The sequence below is a fragment of the Octodon degus genome, unplaced genomic scaffold (genome assembly GCF_000260255.1).
Source record: "Octodon degus isolate 3935 unplaced genomic scaffold, OctDeg1.0 scaffold00116, whole genome shotgun sequence".
Taxonomy (NCBI): domain Eukaryota; kingdom Metazoa; phylum Chordata; class Mammalia; order Rodentia; family Octodontidae; genus Octodon; species Octodon degus.
Genome location: NW_004524692.1, coordinates 1,790,972 through 1,812,654, shown reverse-complemented (window position 1 = coordinate 1,812,654; position 21,683 = coordinate 1,790,972). Strand labels below are relative to the sequence as shown.

Genomic DNA, 21,683 nt, shown 5'->3' with positions numbered 1-21,683 from the left:
TTATGTGCTTTAAAATATTGCACCATGCTTTAAAATTTGTTTTAAAGCCCACAAAAGCAAATTATATATTTTTATTCATTATCCTGTATCAAATTGTGTCTCAGTGAAATAACTGAATTTACTTAAGCTAGGGTAAAGCACATGACCTGATGATTTAATCTCGCACTGCGGGTCTTTGGGCTCATGTCTGGTGTCTGCTGATGGGCAGCCCTGAGAAGATGTTGGTGTTCTGGCTCCTTCTCCTCACCCAGCCTGCAGTCATGATCCCTCCACATCATACAACCACAGACTCATGGGAATCACAGGAAGTGTCTCTGGGACTCGGAGCCCTCTGTGATGACACAAGAAAGTAGCAGACAAGGCATGGCCAGGTCTGTTGTGTTAAGAAGCCATCCTGCCATGACATTCCTGGTTAATATTCTTCCTTGGATTATAAACTACCTCTAGAAAGAAAATTCTGACAGTGACTCTGATGGTTGAAGGATAATCTATTATTTGTTCCCTTAATACTCCCAAATTAAGCAAGACAGGCAGACTCCTAAGTTCAAAGAATCATCTCAAGGCCACAATTTCAATAAATAAGTCTAATTTTAAAGTCAATCCACTGGATAACACCTGAGATTCAGAAGGGAATTCAGAAGCTTGCTGGCCCATTCTTCCCATTTCCAAGTTGGACAGAACCCTATGCATCTAAATTGTGAGATCTGTTCCTACGGTGCCTACTGATGCTTTCTGGCAAAGAGGTGCTCTTTTACTAAAAACATGTATTTCTAAGAAAACCTCTATAGTGACTAGATTAAAATTAAGGAAGACAGAAAACAGAGAAAGAATGCACAGTGGAGAGCAGAAAATTTTAGAGAGAGTATCAGCTTGGTACCTAGATATCTCTAGGTTTCAAATCTTTGTTTTTCTGCTCAGGAGCTAGAAGGTCTTGAATAAGTCATTCAACCTCTCTGAATCTTTGGAAGCTTTTTCCTCCTCATCTAAGCAGAGATCGTGGGCATTTCAGGGTTAATGAGATAATATATTCAAAGAGCACAGCCACGCCTGGCAAGTAGCTGGTCTGGCATCCATCTGATTTCCCTCTGTGCTTCTCCAGTTCCCCACATTTGGCTTCACGTTCAGGGCAGGTGATAAACTCAGGCTACACAGATTATGGCTAAGACGCCATTCAGGAAAGAACACCAAATGCCCCGCAGGTAACAAAGTACTTCAAGCTGTTGGTGAGGACAATGCCATTGTGAATGTCAAAATTCATGCTCTGGTGCCAAGGCAATTTTGCCTTGGAAATGGGTACATCCAGTGTGTAAGACTGTGTCCCCCACATCCAGCGGTGGTGTGGATGCTGTCCCTCTGTGTCTTAACATCCTTTCCTATTAGCTCTGAGGGCTGGGGAAACACATGCAGAAAGAATAATAAACAAACCAAGCACCAGCCAGATACCCAAGAAGGCAGAGAAGGAAAGGGAAGGGAAGCAGGAGGAGCCAGGCGAGGCTTCAGTCCCTGCTCACCAACGGCTTCCTATCCTCCACAGGTTTCTTGTCAATGATTATTCAATCTCAGGCCTGACCTTTCTATTCTAAATAACACCGCAATATCAGTGCAGCCCAGCCCGCAGCTTTTGCAGGAAATTAACTGTATCTGGTTCTCACAGGAGACCCGAGAAATCCCCGCAGTAGCTAAGCCCAGACTGGTTTACAGAAAAAAAAGAACTAGCATTATCTTCTGCTTATACGTTCCTCCTAATGCCCGTCTAAATATCACAGAGCCCCCAGCTGCTTAATTCTAATAAATACTCATCTATTCTCAAAACAGACAAATGTTAGGTCTCAGGTGGGCCCCAAGCATTTTGTGTGATATGAAAAAGGGAATATGGAGAAAAAGAAGCTAGCAGCTCCCAGACAGCCTTAGACTTCAATATGTGTACAGTGCCAGCCTCAGAAAATGGCTCATGGCTTCCAACTGAGCCAGACCCAGCAATAACCTTTTTAAGCAACATTCATCCCAAGCTGTCCCTCTACCGGTCAGTACATCTTGAGGTCTTTGGGCAATCCCATGGGGGATCCCAAGGGTCCTGTGATGACTGAGCCCATATCGCCATGAATCCAGGCAATGGGGGGCAGAAGAAACAATGTGTGCTGGACTGTCAGAGGCCAGACTTCTGCTGGGAAGTCTCTTCCCCTGTCCTAAGTGGGGCTTTGGACCTGAGTCCAGATAAGTATACCGTCCATGGATCCCCATATAGGGTATGAGAAAAACAGAGGCAAGAGGCCTTCCACAACCCTCAAATCTGGATTCATTTATTTACTTACTTATTTATTTGCAAATTACATGGTACAAGGTATGAGTGGGGCAACAGGAAAAACCACCAGACATCTGGGCTTGTGACATGCTTGGAGTTAGTTAGTGAGTGTGAAAAATATTTCTGTCATCAGTCTCTCTGGGCCTTAAAGAATCCTACCTACTGCAAATGCTGAAGGGTAAATGAGAAGCTCTCCAAGACCTTCAGGACAGTGCCTCGCCCTCCAGGTGATGTTCAGCAGCCAGCATGTTCAGCCCAGGGAACTGGGCACGGGGTTTTGACTCAGCTGCACTCAGAATCTGATGGGAGCTGGTTACAACCACTGTGATTCGCATGGCCTCGGGTGGCCAGGCACTCTGAACTAAGAAGAGCTGCTCTGCTCATCTGTATGGGTGCTGGGGTTGAACCCAGGGCCTTTGAACTGCGCCACCATCCCTACCATTTTTAACTTTTTCTAAATTCTGAGACAGGATCCCACCAAGCAATTGCTAAACATTCAAGCCTCTTGCCTCAGCCTTCCAGAGGGCTAGAAGCACAGCCATGTGACCCTACGTGTGTCTGTATGGTTGTGGCTCTTGATGGTGTCCAAGCTGCACTGTTTCCTCAGGGGGAGCCTTGCTGTCAGTGAAGAGGACTGTCGTGGCTATTGGCAGATGGACCTGACAGTTTGAAAGTAGCTTCTCACATTCTTCACATAAATTAATAGTAAGCTGTAACTTTACCCCACTGGCGACCTCATGGAGTAAGTCAGCCCCGAACTTCCCATTCAGCTGTGGTGGTCTACTTAGCGTGCTATGTGCCCATCTGTGGAGCTGGTAGGCCGCTGCAAGCCCTGCAAGCCACAGTTCTGAGCCTCAGTTAGAACTCCTCAAGATCCACCTCGATCTCCAGCACTGCTTGTCACAGAGACTGGAGAACGCCCGCGAGCCAGGGGGACACCAGGCTTCCCTATTTGGCTCCTCGTGACTCTGAAAGCTTTCTACAAAAGCCCCAAAGACTGGAATATAACTGTCTGCCTGACTGCTGGTTTGTGTGTGCCTGAGTCTCACCCTCACAGTCCTGGGCTTTGGCTTGTCCCAGCCAATAGCAGTTAATGGTCTTGTCAGGCACCACAATGTTCAGTGTGAAACTAAACAGAATGTGCTTACAGAATTCAGCAAGTGACAGTGCAGACAGGTAAGTAGTAGGTGCCTAATGGAAGCACACACAGTAGGTGCTGCAGAGCCTCACAGACTGGTTCTCTGGGTGGGCAGCATCCCTGGGGAGATCCCTGGTGAAGTGGGGCAAAGCCAGGACCTGGGAGTCAGGTAGGATTTGATGGGTGGATATTACTACCTCCAATTTATTGGTCTAATAAAGCAGGCTCTACATGGTGGGTAAATAAATGTAAAACAGCTTGGCAGTTTAATGTGGGTATGTGCTCAGGCACAAGCAGCCAGTGATTTGGGTTTTCATGAACTGATCAAAAGCACTTTCCTACAGATTTCATGACACCTCACTTTAGGACATCCTAGTGACCCTGCTCCAGCACAGACGGGTGGAACAGGGGCTTGGAGGAGAGGTCAGGGCTGGATGCATGTGATTCTCAAAGCCTTGTAGGGGGTTGTCAGGGTGCCTGCTGTCTTGCCAAATCTGCATTCTGCAGGGACCCTTGGTGAGCCTGAGAGTATAATTCACTCCAGAGTGGTGAAGGTGGCCAGAGTCCTTTAGTTTGTCACAGAGTCCCGAAATCTCAAGTCAGAAAGGACTTCCTCCCGGAAAGAATGGGTCACTCTTCCTTGTTACTTTACTGCACACCTTTGTCCATCAAAGCACAGATAAGGTACTTGCTTTTTCTTCAATTACACTTTTTTGTTTAGCAACGTGCACCAGACTCCAAGTTTAATTTGCAAAATGTGAAACAGTATTTCATGCATCTCTGTGTCCTCAGCCCCTAGCCCAGTAGCAGACAGTGAGCGTTTAACACATGTGGGAAGGTATAAGACTCACTTAGTTCATCTTCATCTTTCTGGGGTGGAATATCAGGTTCCACACAGGAAGTGAAGAATGCTTTGAAACTTCTCCCTAGAGAAGAAAAATGCACGTTTGCAGAGTCACGAGATTTTAGGATTTTAGTTTGAGCTCTCCCCTAAGGGACATAGTAGTCACCCTATGCAACCTTCACCTTCTGCCTGGGTACTGGTGGTAGGGAGCGCCCTCCTTCCACTGTCCTCCATTGTCCTTCCATTTGGGCAAAATGTTAATGGAAATTAACATCTTCTTTATACAGTACGTAATAACCTACCTTTCTGTACCTCCCGTGCATCAGCCTTGTTCTCTCCTGAGAACTTCAGGTAGAGGAGTACCTAATCCACCATACCCATGACTGCTTTTCAAGCAGTTATGATACCCGTCTAGAGCCTTCTTGGGCTTCTCTTAGCTCTCCTGTTTTTTGATCCTCCTCACATTCCTAATTATATGACTTTCTGGAAAAAGCCCAGATTATCACCAGCTGTTAATATGCAGCACCCAGAGAAGGGTGGAAGAGACCAGCATTCTATCCTCCTTTGTTCCAGATGGTGCATTTGCCTTTACGCTGGCTGTCCAAGAAGCATTTTTTGCTGGGCAGCCCCTCACACCATTGGCCCTTAATGAGCAGGCAGTGATGCTCCCAAGCCTTTTTCAGGTGTGCTGCTGATAAGCCCTGGGCATTTGTGTGGTTTCCTGTTCAGATTTAATTGCAGTACTTTTACATTTATCCTTGTTAAATGCCACCCTATTAGATTTGGTCCTTGAGTTCAGCCTTGTGAGACCTTTTTGGATCTTGATTTTTGTCATCCAACATATTAGCTCATTACTCTCAGACAATGCGACAAAGAGCTACCATTTTTGGAGAGTGTTCTTCGGATCAGACACAGTGCCACATGACACATTATTTCCTTTGACTCTCACTCCAACTCGTTGAAGTGTGCGTTTTGATCCCTGTTTTGTGTAAAAATAAACTGTGGCTCAGAAAGGGTAAGGTACTTTTCCAGGAACCCATGACCAGAGTGTAATAGAGACCGCATCTGAACTCAGCTGGGCCCACCTCTCAGGCTCCCGTGCGTAGCCCTCATTCAGTACTGCCTGCATGTTAATGTTCTGAATGAGACAGTTACTCAGCATTATCCAAACGGGGGAAGAGAACAGATTTTGTTCAACATTTTGAAGAATTAGTTATAACAATTTCAGGCTGGGTAGATAGCTCAGCGGCACAAGTGCCTGTGTGATAAGTACAAGGTCCTAAGTTCAATTTCATTTATTTATTTATTTATTTATTTATTTATTTATTGAGGTACTGGGGATTGAACTCAGCACCTTGTGCTTGCCAGGCAGACAAGCGCTTATTCTACTGAGCTGTCTCCCCAGCCCCTGAGTTCAATTTCTGATACCAAAATTAAAAAAAAAAAAAAAAAAAAATTCATGCTGTTCCAAGACCTTCTTTATCAACTAGTAAAATACAAATGTAATGAGTTTTTGGCACCACCACCCCTTGCCATTATTTTTTGGTACCAAAACTCTAACTCAGGGCCTTGCACAGTCCCGGCTTATTTTACTACATGCTCTGTACTATTAAGTCTAGATTCTTACCCAAGCCTACTGTGCTGTGAAGCTCCATTAGTAGGTAGATTGGGATGAGGTACCCTCTCTCTTTGCAAGCCTCTAAAAGCAGCAGCAGAGGAAGGCCCAATATAATCCATCTTAATGTTCTCTTAAACATCCCGCATGCACTTCCTAATTAATTATAGATCAGTCTTCTATGAATTTACGCAAAGGATTATTGAACATGCTTCAAAATTTTCACCAAGACAACTCCAACTCCTACAAACTTCCACTTTTACATAGACAAAGCTCAGAGCTAGTAACTAACAATGGCCTTGTACATGGCTGTAAGCATCTCTTCTTGTTAGCTTTTAACTTCAAAATCTCAATTAAGTTTTCTAATAGTTTATTTTCTAACAGATTCTTTTAACCTAAGACTACAGAGGAATCTAGAAAAAAAAAATGCAAAGACCAGATTTCTTTCAAAGATTATTTAGAAAACAACAGTAAGCAGATGGGACAATAGCTCAGTGGTCTAAGTGCCTACCTGGCAAGCACAAAGACCTGGGTTCAATCCCCTGCACCACATGCCGTACCAGCCCCAGAGACCTAGGTTCCATGCCACCAGGTAAGGTAGTGCATGCCTGTAATATCAGTACTGGGGAGACTGAGACAGGAAGATCACTACAAGTCTGAGCTGCATAGTGAGACCCTGAACCAAATAAATAAAAGATTTTTTAAAAAGTTAAAAAGAAACCAACAATAAAAGGAACAAAAACAAGAAATAGGGACAGGAAAGGGAAAGACATACACATTTCATTCTAAGGTTTTTTAGTTTTTGGTTTTTGGGGTTCTTTTGACCTGGAAACAAAGAAGTTCACAGAGGACAGGTCTGAGAAGCTGAGAAGGAGGCTGCACTCCCCCAGAATTCTGAGATGTTTGAGATTTCCTTCCCCTTGTTGAATACAGTCTGGTAGAAGGGGATCATCCGGCCTACTGATTAGGTCCTGTCAGAATGCAGTCCTGTGTCTGCATTGGGAGAGAGAGGGTACCTCATCCCAATCTACCTACTAACCGGGCTGCACAGCACAGTAGTCTTGGGTAAGAATCTAGACTTAATAGTGCAGAGCATGTAGTAAAATAAGCCGGGACTGTGCAAGGCCCTGAGTTAGAGTTTTGGTACCAAAAAGTAACAGCAAAGTGGGGGGAGGGGGGGGGCGGGAATGCCAAAAACTCATTACATTTGTATTTTACCAGTCAATGAGTGAGGTCTTGGAACAGCATAATTTTTTTTTTTTTTTTTAAGTTTGGTATCAGGGACACCTTTCTTCTCCAGTTTTCTCTTCCATGAGAACCCCTGTCTTGTCTGATATGGTATATGTTATGGTTTGTGTCTAGTTGTCCCCCTAAAGCCTCATGCAGTCATGGGGTGGGGACTTCTAGCGTTTGTGATCAACTCATGATCCACTGGGATTATGTGTGATCCAAGGCTGGGATTATGGGTCTTAGTACTGCTGGGATTATGGGTGTGAGTATTTCCCCTAGCCTGGGGCAGAGACCCTGAATATAAAATAAGAGACAGAGAGACAGACTTTCTGTAGCCATTGCTCTTTGTTGTTGCTGCTGTTCGGCCGCCATGAAGTGCTGCTCTCTGCCCTGTGCCCCTCTGCCTTGGAGCCAGCTGAGTATGGACTGAAACTTCCAGTAACTGTGGAGTAAATAAACCTTTCCTTCCTTCATTTTGGTTGCTGGATATTCATCGCAGCAACGAGAGAAGAGTAACTAAGACAGTATATATGCACATATGTTGGATAACATGTCATTTATGGAATTTAATATAATATTAAATATAAATATTTTAGACATACACATAAATTCTTCTTGTATAATTCTCACATACATCAATCCATGATCATAATCATTTTCCCACTGAACATCTTAACAGAGATGAAGTCATTGTAGATCAGTGTAGGCAGGAAGATGGGGACCCCTGAAGCAGCGAAATTTCCCCTCATACCATTCCCCTACCACAAAAACCTTTTACATGGAAGCAAGAAACACAGAATTACTGACTCCAACTCCTTACAGATGCAGAGATTCCCTAGGATAAGGGTGTCTATAAGTCCAAGTTTATTTTACTACAAGTACAAAGACCTTAGAAAACATCAAAGCCACCTGGATCTGGATACCGTTTTTAAAAAAAGCAAGTCCCTTGACAAGCATTGCTTAGTGTCACAGTTGGTGCCAGTGGGATCCTCTGGGAAGCAGACTGGTCTCTGAGGAGAAATCAGGACAGAAAATACACATGGGTACTTATACTTGTGAAAGAAAAAAAAAAATGAGGAAAGTACGGTTGGGCGAGGAAATTGTTAGGCAGGGACATAGGCCTAAAATCACCCTTCAGGTGGGCCCACATGGGACTGAATGGCTGCCCCTTGGACCCCTGCCCCACTAAGTGGATGCCCCAGATGAACTTCACAGCAGCTCACACACAGAGGGATCGGCAGCTCCTTGCCCTCTGCAGCTGGGCAGCAAGCCCTTTTTGAAGAGAAACGGGAATGACTGCATATACAGAAACCCACCTCGGCCACCCACCTGGAATCTCACCTTACTAGTTCTGCACAAAGATAAAGTCTAGAGAGATATGATTGCAGTAATTTCAAAATAATATTTTTATTGGAAAGTAAAAGAGTATTGTTTCAATGTATTCCAAAGGCCAATGGTTTTTCATGAGAGCGTTTTACAGCAGGCTTCGGGCAGGCCCTAGAAATGGCCTGAGGTGTCTCTGGAGCGGAGGTCGGTGAGCTCTGGACAACCCCTTGAGTTTTCCATTAGTGAGTAGCTCCATAAAGTAATAAATAAATTATTATTAAGCACTCTGCAAATAGAGTGTTATGTAAATGCTAAATAATCATAATAACATAGTAGTATGCTGATCTTGATGAACGGGTCGGCTTCCATGTCATTTAAAATGGATGGCGCAGCAATGTCTGCGAAGATGAACGAGGTCCGCATCCTCGGGCTGTTATTTAGTCCGTCTTGTCCGCAGGGAGGCCAGGGGCTCCTCCGGAGTTGCTTCATGCCCTTCCCCTAGCTCTCTGTGGGGCAATTAGCAGAGAAGAGGGATTCTGTCTGCCTTTAAGGGGGTAGCAAAAAAGCCTCCTATGCAGGGATGCTGAAAGTAGACTGAGGTGCATGCTTAGGGATTTGCATTTCTGAGAAGTCAGGGTTAATCTAGAGGGGGCTAGGGGCAGGGAGTTAACATTTATTGAGCGCCTCCTGTGACCCAGACACTGTGCTCACTCGGTGCTCTGGTTTTATTATCTCATTTATCCTCCAGGCCAGCACATTAAGGTAATAGAGGAGTGGAATAAAGCAGACTACATTAGGTTTTCTACAGAAAAACAGAAGGGCTGAGCCAATGCTGTAGCTGCTGTTCTCCTATATTCTGGAGCGGGATCTCAATCCAGGGAGAGTCCGCAGAGGTCAGGGCAAGCCTGGCCCAATACCTGATCACAGATGTAGCACCCTGTGGCCACCTAGGCCCCTCATTTGTGTGCAGTCCTCCTTCGGGGCTGCACCCAGCAAGGGCGCCCACATATCCCTGCTGTGATCCCTGAAGGTCAAAGCTTGGCAGAGTGCGATTCAGACCTTTCATGTACCTTAGCAATATTCAGCAGCTATTTGGGGATGACCGCGGGACCAGTTCCTCACTATTGGACTGATACCGTTTTCTTACTTAATTCCTACAAAACCCTGTGCTTCAATTTTTATTGCCTCTTAGATGAGAGCGCTTTAAGATTTTGTTAAGTAACTTGCCATAAGCCATACAACTATTCCCAGGGGAAGAAAGCAAGAACCAGATTAGTCCTCAAAGCCTGGGCTTTGAACTGCGACTTTGAATAATTATTATGTGAATTTGAATAATAATTATTATGTCTTTTATTTAATTTTAGCTTTGGATTCAACTCAGAAGTCCTGATATTTGGTGGCTTGTTTTCTTTTTACCCACTGATAGACTGAGTTCTCAATGATGACTTGATTATTTACCCTTTGTCTAACATGCCAGACTTCAAAGGTATAAAAGTAGCCCAGTTGTTGGTCAATAGCTTTATTGAGCAAAATGGACATAGAGTAAACTGCCCACCTGAGGTGGACAATGCAGTTTTGGTTTTTTTTTTTTTTTCAGTTAAGTTTTGACATATGTGCGTGCACACCGGTGACAGCTGTGCCACTGATCAAGATAATGAACATCTTCACAACTTCCAAGAGCGCACTTCCTGTAACTCATTACCTTGTCCTCTCTCCAGACAAGTGCTGACCTGTTTTCTGGCACTATACTCAGCTTGTGTTTTCTAAAGTATTACATAAACATAACCATATAGTATACACTCCTTCTTGTCTGGCTTCTTTCACAGAGAATATTTATTTTGCATTTCACTCAAATGTTTTCTTTTCCTTTGTTTTATTTACAAAGATAAGGACTTTGAATAATTATTATGTCTTTTATTTAATTTTAGCTTTGGATTCAACTCAGAGTTCAAATGCTCTTTGTCATTCCTTTATCCTTTTCAATTTTAAAGAACAAAAAAGAAACAAAATCTCAAAACAATATAATAGAATAACAATGGACAATACATTGTGTATTGCTATCTTCAAAGTAATTGCTCAGAGCACAAGGCATAGGTATGAAAACTCAACCAAACAATATTAGCATAAGCCTTTCTTTCAATGAACTAAGAGAAATTAGTATTATAGCTATCTTAACTCTCATATGTATATATTTTTTTCTTTTTCATGTTTGTCTCCTTTACCTCATCCTACTTCCTCTTTACTTTTGAACAGTTTCTTCACATTTCCCAATATCTGTTGTACATATTGGATCTTATTTACTCTTTCAATTTCTCACACCAGGGAGATGATACAAAGTTTATGCAGGCAAGGCTGCTTTATTTTGCTTATGAATATGATCTCAGCTTGAATCCACTTACCTACGGAAGTCTCAAGTTAATCCTTCTTTCCCTGTCATTTCTTATCTGTGTACCAATTGGTAAGTTTCTTGGCTTGTCTGAGATTTATTTTTTTAATATATGAATAAGTACTGGGCAAAACTGCATAGCACAGAATCTATATATGAAAATTACTTGATTTTTCAATTTAAAAATTTTTGAACAATAAACTGAAATTTTTTCATCAAAATCTTTTTATTATCCCCTCACATTCAATATCAAGTTAACATGACAACAATTTGCACATATTGTGACAAACAGGATATTTAAAATGATACATAATTTAGCTTCTTAATCTTCATAGGATATGCATGAAGTATGTGAGTCCATTATTATCTTCATATTATAGAGGAGGAGGGAAATGAGATAGAGAGGTGAGTGTTAGGGTTTGTATCTAGTTGTCCTCCCAAAGCCTCATGTCGTCATGGGGTGGCTTCTAGAATTGATTGAGCATGATCAATTCATGATCCAATGCTGGGATGATAGGTATGAGTTCCACACCTGCCCTGTGGCTGATAGTCTGAATACAATATAAGGGAGGAAGAAAAGCTTGCTGTTGCCTCAGGGGCTGCTCATCCCTTTGCTTTTTGCTGTTTTCTGCCACCATGAACTACTGCCCCCTGCCATGTGCCACTCTGCCTTGGAGACAGCTGAGTATGGACTGAAACCTCCACTAACTGTGAGCTAAATAAATTTTCTTTCCTTAATTTTAGGCGTCAGGTATTTTATCCCAGCAAAAAAAGAAAAGTAACTGAGAAAGTGGGCAAATCAAATTTTCCTGTGGCAATGTGTCTTAAGACTCTGTTATTTTCTATTATAATTCTGTTACCTTTCAATACACAATAGCCCCAAAGTAGTTTAGGGACATCACTGTAGGAAAAAGCAATCTAGACATGAAGATCAAGTCAGTAAGTGAACAAAAGAGAAATGAATACTAAAATAACAAAACTGTAGTTAGGGCACCAACAATTAAGAGATACAAAACAGTTGTAAACATTTTAGGCATCTACCTATAATTTAAATTCATGAAGAATAATTCGCCTCTAATTCTAGAGTTAACTGTGAGATAGTCAAATGCTAAGAATGTGTGAAGAATCATAGCAGCCAGAGCAGGATCTGCCTTGAAAGGACTGGAGAAACTTCAGGGTGTCTTGTGGATGAGCATCAGGGCTTAGAGCAGGCCCATCCCTGAGATTGCACAGCCCAAGCCGAGCAGACTGTACTCACCCCAAAGGTGGGAATTCACTGGCAACGTAGCGCCCATTGGAACAATCACCACAAAACAACAGACAGACTTGGCTACCTTCTCAGTTATCTTCAGTATAGTTATTGGCATCCACTAAAGATCTCAATTTTGATGTAACAGAGAGAAGGTTTTAGCAAAACATCCCTACTTGTCCGACATGCACAAAAGATCTCTCTAATTATGAAAAAATGTTGTTTGGAGTATGGGCTGTACATTTTATTTGTGTCTTTACTTGTAAAGACACAAATAAAATGATTTTAGTGTTAAGAAAGGCCTAGATTTAAAGGATATTTAGAGACAAAATCCTTAGATGGTGGTGACTACTTGGATTTTTCTTCCTTTTTTTTCTTTTTCTTTTCTTTCTTTTTCTTTTTTTTTTTTTTTTAACCAGGACTCAAACTCAGGACCTTGTGCTTGTCAGGCAGGTGTTTGTATTGCTGAGCTATATCCCTGGCCCTTAGCCAGATAGTTCAGCAGACTAAAGAACTTGCTTAGGCAGACACAGGGACCAGAGTTCAATCCCTGGCATGCCATGCCAGCCTTGGCCCCAGGGCACCACTGAAAAAGGGATTGAGACTGGGTATGGTGGCACATGCTTGTAATCCCAGTATTTGGGAGACTGAAAACAGGAGAATCACTACAAGTCCAATCTGTGTAGTGAGAACCTGTAGACTCTGTACTAAATACTAAATACACAAGAAAGAAAGAAAGAAAGAGAGAGAGAGAGAGAGAGAGAGAGAAAGAAAGAAAGAAAGAAAGAAAGAAAAAGGAAAGAAGGAAGAAATTGGTAGGAAATGTCATTTGGAGATCTGACCTTCAGGCTACCTATATGAAACTTTTTTCAAATTATCTTATTTCAACTCACAAATCAGCTTATTTCTACTTATACCATCTATTCCCTGAATATGCCATTAAAATGCAGAACTAACCAGGAAGGCCCGCCCCAAAGCAAACACAGAACCTCAGGTATAGTGCCTCATCTAGTTGGGACAGTAGCACCTATAAAACTGCTACTTTGCAGTATTGAAAATAAATCTGATTTAACAGTTCTTTCTATTTTCTTTGATCAAAGATGGAGAGAGCCAAAACATGGACAGGAAAAGCATTATGCTTCATGATTGATACCTGGGTAGTTATGTATTGACTTCCCACACCTTACCAATCCCCAGTCATGCCCCTTTTCCTCTGTCATCCAATGATCATCTATATGTTGAGCAACTTCTCTGATTAGACTCTATTTTAGGAACATAGAGAGGAAGGAATCTGTTTAGTTCCTGCCCTCCAAAATCAGAGTATATGCGGGGTCCTATGCTAATCATTAAAACATTCTCCATTAGCATAGTTCTCTATGGGATTTCAAGCCCTCTTATCTGCATTGTGTTGCCCTGCAACAACCGGGCCATGAAGGAGGTGGGGCAGTGATTACTGTGAAGCATCAGGTGCCTGAAACACAGAAGTGGAATGACTTAGGGAGGGCCCGTCATGGCTGTGGTCCAGGTCTTCTGGCTAAGTGTTCCTCTTGCTAAGTGGAACGTGTTTTTCCAGCACTCTCGTCCTGGGCACTTTGCCTTTGCAATTTCCCGGTTGTCTATTTTATCTCTTTCAGATGACAAATTTGACAGGCCTTTGGGGAATACCAACTTTAGAAAAGCTTGCTTTTGGTCAAGTGCTAAATCCCACAGGTGTAAGACAGACTTCGGAAGAGCCACTGTCGCTAGCATCACCCCTCCCCAGCTCTACTGTTTTTCTGGAAGGAAGTGTGCTTATCGGTTCTGTGTGGACTGGGGAGCACTAACAAAACCAAATTAGAGCATACTGGCTGCTATTCAGGTCAGCTAATTAAATTACCTATTGTTGCCTTACTGATAAGGACAGTTTGGAAAAGGAAAAAAGCCTCGCATCGCAGCAGCCATAAAGTCCAAGCCAAGAAAATGTGTTAAAAGGAACACTCTGAAGAGAAAATCCTCTGACTTGAGGGGTTCCTGGGGTGCTTTAGTGGATGGTTCCCCCAGCCTTCTGCTCCAAGTGTAGAGCTCCTGGGCCTCTCTGGCTCTGCTCCTATGAACACCCCTGCTCTCTGACTTTTCAGACCTGCCTGCAGCCAGAGATCCTTTTCCTTCTTCTCCCTCCGTGAGCCTAATCCTTCTGGGAGTCTGGAGAAAACCATTGGCATTTTTCTGAAAAAGAATGAGCTACCATTTTGTGTTAAAAATGTGACCTCCCCATAGTGTAAGAACTGGCTAATAATTAGAAGATCCCTCAAGAAGAAGGAAGATGTAAAATAAAGTGAGGAAAAGAGGGAGGGAAGGAAGAAGGAGAAAAGAAGAGGGTGAGGAGGGAGGAAAGGAAGGAGGGAAGGAAGAGGGTTGGAAAGCTCTAAAGAGACTATATATTTTGACTTCACAACTACTGCTTCTTTGCTTGACAGCAGTGTCTTCACTACCATGTTGACTTGGTGGTGCCATCAGTTAAGTTGCCAGGTATCTACCTTCCAGTTCAGATCTGGATACACAAACTCCCCCTGGCCCACGTAGCTAGCATCCTAAGACTCTGAACTGAGGACAGAAAGGGCAAAGGAAGCTGGTGCTCACCCCAGCAAGGCCTGGCACCTAACATTATATTCTTCTGGCATCAACTCCATCCACTCATAACCCCAACAACTCCTCTGCCCTGCTTCCATATTTTTATAAGAGTTATTATCCAGACTTCCTAAAATCTGTGAGCTACCTGATACCCTTCTGATTCCCTCTTTTCCTGCTCAGGTTGGCCAGTTTCATGTAATGTCACTGAATATTTTTTTATAAATTTAGTTCAGCTCTTGTTTTTTTGATAGGTGAGGCAGAAGATGCAGAGATATTAAATGATTTTCTAAAAATCATACCAGTGATAATTGGAAAATCCAAGGGGACCACCCAGGCCTCTAACTCTAGAAGACCATGCTGCCTGAGTGGGGTGCTCACCAGGCATCTCAGAATGAAGCCGCTCTCAGGAGCCACTGCGGCGAGCCCACAAGGAAAGCCTGGGAGATGTAATCCGCATCTTTTGCTTTTATGGCTCATTTTCTAATGACCTTCTAGATCTTGTTTTAGATTTTTTCAACTGATACAGAAATATTCTAGTATGAGAAAACTGGTGAGATGCAAACCTATTGTCAAAATCGTTCCTACATAACTTTATGCATGAACAGTATCTTTATTTCATTATCCAATGTAAAAACTCTGTATTTCAAATGTATTCTAAGTCTTCCATACCAAAGGATAGAATGCATTCCACTGAACAAATGGACTCCATGGTATAATTAAGGACACCAGCAACATCAAAAAATGAGCAGGTGCACATTTATAGCCACCTGTTATTGTGATTGAAAAAAAATATGTTGTTATTCTATACTTACTTTACATTTGGAAGTAAACCTTAGCATCTTTGTGTCCAGACAAGAAAGCTTTCTTTTCTCTCCCTTAATGTCTAGCATTCTAAACTACAATTTATAAAGCTAATGAAACAAATAAGAAGGGAAATTTGCTGAAATACTTATATACAAATTTTTCATTAGTATATATTTGGCATGCATATTGACCATATTATATAAGAAATTTGTACCTGTATGCAATATAATCTTAATTTTTATTTCTTTCCCACCTGTTTCCCTTCCCTTCAACCCCCTTCTGCTGTCCATTTACAAAAGCTTTGTTTCCATTTTTTCCTTCTATTCTCTCTCTCTCTGAATTTTTTTTTAACATATTTAGTACAGAGTCTACAGTGCCTCACTACACAGATTGGACTTGTAGTAATACTCCATATTTTAGCCTCCCAAACTCTGGGATTGTAGGCACGTGTCACCACACCAGCCTCAATTGCCATCTCAGCGTGCTCCAGGGGCAGGGCCAGCACTGCAGGCTGGGGATCCAACCCCAGTCCCTGTGTCTGCCTAAGCAGGCACTTTAATCCTCTAAGCTATCTGGCTGGCCCTCTCTATTCTCTTTTTGATCCTGTGTCCCTCCCTTCCTTTCCTCCTCCCCCTCACTTGTTCCCCTTCCTATTTGAATAAGTTCTTTCTATTTCCCATTGTTTCTCTTCCATTTTACTTCCTTTTTATCCATTATATTTCTTACACAAGAGAAATAGTATAATATTTAAACTTGTATATCTGGTTTATTCACTTAAAATTGTGTTCTTAAACTATATCCATTAACCTAAAAAATGTGTTGAGTTCATCTTTCTTTATGATAGAGTAGTACTCCACTGTATATAAATACCACATTTTTTAATTCTTTCATCTGTTGATGGGCATATGGGTTGTTTCCAAGACACAGCGATTATAAATTGTTCTATTATAAGCATGCACATATCACTGTGGTAGGATGCTTTTAATTCTTTTTTTGAAATACCTAGAAAAGGAGTAATTCAGTCAAATGGAACCTCTAGTTTTAGACTTTTAGGACTCTCCATACTGATTTCCATAGAGCTTGCAAACTCTCACAATGAGGTAAGTTTTCTTTTCCCCACAGGTTTACAAACATTTGTCATTCATTGATGAAATTAATTGATTTTTCAGTACTCTTTCAATCCCCCACAGATAAAAAGTAAAAGAAAATCCTTGTTATAAAACTGTTCTCAGAGACACTAACTTGAAAAAGTCCAGTTCCACCTTAGAGTTCATTATGAAGATCACTGCAAGTTGAGGCTGTTGGTCTTCAGGTATAGGGCGGGAGTTCCAGGAGATCCGATTCCTCGTTGCAATTTGTCATTGAGAAGACGGTGTGCATGCCCCCAACACAGGGGAAATGTGTCTTCCCATAGTGACAGTGCAATCAAATGTCACATTAGGAAGTTGATGAGAAGAAAGCCTAGCTCTGGACAGAATGATATATTCAGTGTCCTGTGAAGTGAATAAAATTATTGTTTTATATACTTCGTATACAAAATAAGATAAAAACCAGTGCAAAATATAGGGAGAATATTTTGATAATTCTGCAACCTTTCCTGTATATGTATATAGAATCTAAAAAATATATGGATGGAGTGATTTATTTAGGAAAAAAATATCAAATTGAACTTGCCAATATTCAAGTTCAGAGTCACCAATGTTCTTCCAAATTAACTACATAGTCTCCTTCTGTCCTCTGAATTCCCAGACCCAAAATGAGAAAAGTGATGTCCTCCTTTAATGTCTGTAGCATACAGAAGCAAAGCATCACATCTTGAGGTTCATTGTGACTAGGGTATTTCAAGACAGGTACTGTGCAAGTTGATCTTAGAGGCCTTCCTCCTGTTTATAAAGTTCATATATTTTCTTCTGACATTGTTTATGTATTAAGCTGGCCTTCCTTTTATGTTTAACTTTTTTAAAAAGAGACAATTGCAAAAACGCTCCCTGTCAACCATCATTGATTTATGGTAGAATAAGAGAGATGATCTACAATAGGTTAAGGAGAGACTATTCTTCCACAGTCTTTTTAAATGGATGCAGAAAACACAGTGCAGGGGGAAATCTTTGGAATCATATTAATGGCACGTAGGAATCTTTCACCTTCTAACAGCAGGTGGGGCTGAGTCCGTGGGGGCAACTTCCTAGCTTTGCAACCATGAGTGAGTTACTTAATGCTATTAGAATTCAAGGCTTTAAGGAGAGTCACATGGGGAGAAGACACTCTCTCAGGCTTTCACAGAGAGCACATCGGCCAAGCATTGGCCGTGACTCATCCACATGGCTGCGGTGACAAAGGTTCTACAATCTGAGGTACAGGATCTCAGGATAAATCCTGAGGGCATTTCACTGACCTTCTCAGACCAAAAAGCTACAATTCTTGTTGCACAGGTCCTGCTTTACCTTGGTCTTAACCATCCAGTAGAAAAGTATGAAGTCAAAATATAAGAAATAAAGCCATGTTGTTAAGTTGAGCTGTGGGGGACTCGGGTCAATAATTTCTGACATTGCCAGTTAAACAGAAGACCCAATGCTATTATGGGCTACTGGACTCTTTTAGAATATTTTGCTGAGTTTACACACCTATAATATTCAACAACGGAACTTAAAAAATTGGGATATAACTATGAATGTCCATTTTGTATCTGTGTATTCAAAGTGGTTGGGATAGATATATAGTTGCATTCTCTTAATGAATAGAATGATTTGTTCTAATGGTGTTTGTAAGTAGGATCACAAGTCTGCATCTTGTACAGCAATTAACTACTAAGAAGAATATATGCAGTGTATTATTTGTTGAAACTGTACTTTCGATTTGATTTGAAACTGTCTCATTGCTATATGTTTATCAATAAAACTTTGAAAAGAAAAAAAGAGATTAAAAAAAAGAATTCAAGGCTTCATCTTGAAAACATGGGCAATAACTATCCCACAGAATTGCTCTGAGGATTAAATACACCAACAGATGAGGAAATGCTACAAAATGAGTCATTCTTTTCTTTCGGTAAAAAGAAATTACAAGCAAATTATTCCATTGAACTTAGTCCTAATACGTACAACGGAAAATTTTTTCTACACTGTATGAATGAAAAAGTAACTTCAATTTTGGTGACTGATGAGCCATTTCTAGAATCATCTAAGTCCAGGCCCTTTTCTTCTCTTCCCATTTTCAGCTGGTTAGCTGCTCGTTGAGAACTTGCCAGAGGGTGGGCAAAAGAAATAAAAACTGAAATCGGTCTATTTGACTCTTTAATAGCAATCCTGATGAAAGATTTGTGGGTAGAGGGTGTTAAAGTTGCAAGCTAAACTGGAATTTACTTTCTTACCAGGAAATTGCAAGAACCTTCTGATCACTGGGACGTCCGGGTGGTGAGAGCTACTCCAATTCTCTTGACGGAAGCAATGTCTCCCTCTACCTGGAAAGCTGCCTCTCTTCCAGAATGACACATAGTGACTTTTGAAGAAGTAAGAAGATACCTGCTAGTTTGTCATACCAGCCAAAATAACTCTGGTGAGCTGGGGGCTACTGCAGTTGTGTGATTTCTGCATCAGCAGAATCCCAAAGCAAAAGTTGCTCATCTTTTTCACTTCTCCACTAATCCAACAGTCACATAATTGCTTTCAAGCATTTACTGTGCATTTACCACCATATAATCTAAAATGTGTTAAGTAGCTAGATATATAAAATAATCTCTCAACTCTCAATACTGATTAGATAACTAAGAAATTAAGAGTTGTGCATGTGAAAAGACAACTAATTACACAGAGGAGAGGCCAATGATCCCATTGGAAGCATCGCTAACATTACCGTCACAATGTGAGGCGCCCTCCGTGTGTTATTTTATCTAACTCCTACCACATCTGTGAGAGGCATCATACTCCCCTCCTGTGGATGGTGATACTGGGAGTCAGAGATGTTTAATAACTTGCCCGAGGTCACGAGGCTAGAAAAGCATACAGCCCATTTTCCAGTTTAGATGTTTCCAACACCATCATCTACGCCTTGTCTACATCCAGCAATAAGAAAAGTCAGAGATCAGAGACATCATTTAGCGCAGTTGGATCAAGACAAGACTCTAAAATGCCTATCAGCAAAATGCATTGATAACATTTTTTGTCAGTCCCTCATTTGATTTGGGAAATATTTCTAGCCAGAGGATAAATGTCTGGATTCTAGAAACAGTGACAGTGGAATGGAAGTGACAGCATGCTAGTCTGTGCTCAGCCGTTACCCACATATGTTCATCTCAATAAGTTGCTTCCATCTTCCAGGCTTTTTTGTCACCATCTGCGACAGACAGCATTTGTGCGTTATCTAATGTCACTCACAGTCCAACATTGGGCAAGTGAGTGGGAAAGGAGGTCTGGTATCAAGCAGACCCACGTTTGAGTCCTGGCTCCATCCTCAAGCAGTAGCTTGTTGGAAAACTCATTCAAGCCCTCGTACAATGGACATAATAGTACCTACCTCAGGGTCATTGCCCTTATTGCTTATACTCTGTGGGACAGCCTTCCCCGTTAGCCACAGAAGTCACTCTTTTACCTCCTGCAGGCCTTTATTCAACTTACCCATAGTGAGACTTTCCCTCGAATACAATATCTAAAGTTGGAAACCACCTGACCATTCCTATTTTTCTTCTGCATTGTATTTCCTTTAACACTCAACACCTAACATGCTATCTAGTGCACTCAATTGTTTTATTTATTGCCTGTTTTCCAACTCTAGAATGTAAGCTTTCTAAGGCAGGGGTTTTTGTATTCTTTACTGCTGTATCTCCAGTTTCTAGAATAATTTAGGTGTTTAATAAATATTTCTTGTATAAATGCATGCCTGTTGTGAGAATAATGGCAGTATAATTTTTGTACAGGGTCTGAAACATAGTAATTACTTCATACATGTTATCTATCTGTTTTTAATTATTATTTTATTATGTCTATGTCTCATCTCGGTAGAGCGTATGTGTCTTATTTCCCCTCCATATAAACTGAAATCAAAATTGTGACCCTCTTAGTGAATGGAGTGGCCTATCTCTGTTGAAATTAGTCTGAAAGCAAGAAAAGTAGTCACTGTGAGGAAAATAAGACAGAAAATTTTCCTGCTGGCTACCTGAAAATGTCTAAAGGTGAACTACAGGAATGTAAATTCCAGGAACCTTATCTCTGGTGCATAAGAAAGGATTTCTGAAAATTGGATGCTGAATGATGGGATAAACTATCTCAGGAGGTAGTCAGCTGGTCATGTCTGGAGGTCTTGTGGAATCTGGATAATGACATCCCACATGCATGACAAGGTTGAAGGGCATGAGTCATGAGTGACAGCCAGAGGGGTCCATGCTCTGCAGAGATCCATAGAAATGGTAAGTAAAAAATATCATGCCTGGGGACAAGATCAATGGATGATAATGAGAAAATTATTAGTTCTACACATAATCAAAGAAATCAAAGATCAATAAAGAAGCAGATACAGTTATACCATATCAAAGATAAGATATATTACCCAGCTTCCAGATGCTAGAGAGTTTTCAGATTCAGCAGCCAGTGACAATGGAAAAGGCAGGATTCCCAGGCAGAAAGACACTTCTACTGTTACAGAGCAAATACATGGTGACGATTGTCCCATTTTTGTTCCAAAAGTTTCTTGCTCATTTGCCCAGATAACCATATACAGAAGGAAATGGATGACCTGTATATGTTTGAGGAGTGGTTAGATATAGTTCCTGTTTGACCTTGATAATGCGGAGCCAAGATTTTCATCATCTAATTGCTAGCACAGGGCACCTTGTGTGTGCATTAGGTACAACTGTTTAAATAAGTCCTCTGGACCCATCGACATCCAGTTGGTAATTTCCTGGGCCTTGGAATAAAAACAAAAACACATATGCTTGGTAGTTGAGAGAGACCTGACAGGTTCCCTGGATTGGGAGGTCAGAGCTATTAAAACAGAGAAGTCCAAATGTAAATTTCTTTCTCCAACTTCTACCTCTATTAACATAGTAAACCAAAAGTGATAGTGTATCCTAAAGAAAAATGAAAAGATGCACCTAATATTTAAAATAGTGGATGTAGGAATGGCATCCCTATTTATATCATTAGTTTGAACCCTCCAAAGACTAGAAGGATTCTAGAGGATCACAGTGT

At 41.4% G+C, this 21,683-nt stretch overlaps 1 protein-coding gene across 2 annotated transcripts in view; it reads left to right on the top strand.

Moving 5' to 3' along the window:
* Positions 1–20,336, top strand: part of Pbx1 (PBX homeobox 1) — a 323,692-nt gene extending 303,356 nt beyond the window's left edge. For both annotated transcript variants that reach the window (XM_023699749.1, XM_023699750.1), the window contains one exon: positions 18,875–20,336. In XM_023699749.1, coding sequence (XP_023555517.1) covers positions 18,875–18,895 — 21 coding nt within the window. In that variant the 3' untranslated portion in view covers positions 18,896–20,336. The remainder of the gene's footprint in view (positions 1–18,874) is intronic.
* Positions 20,337–21,683: the final 1,347 nt, after the last annotated feature.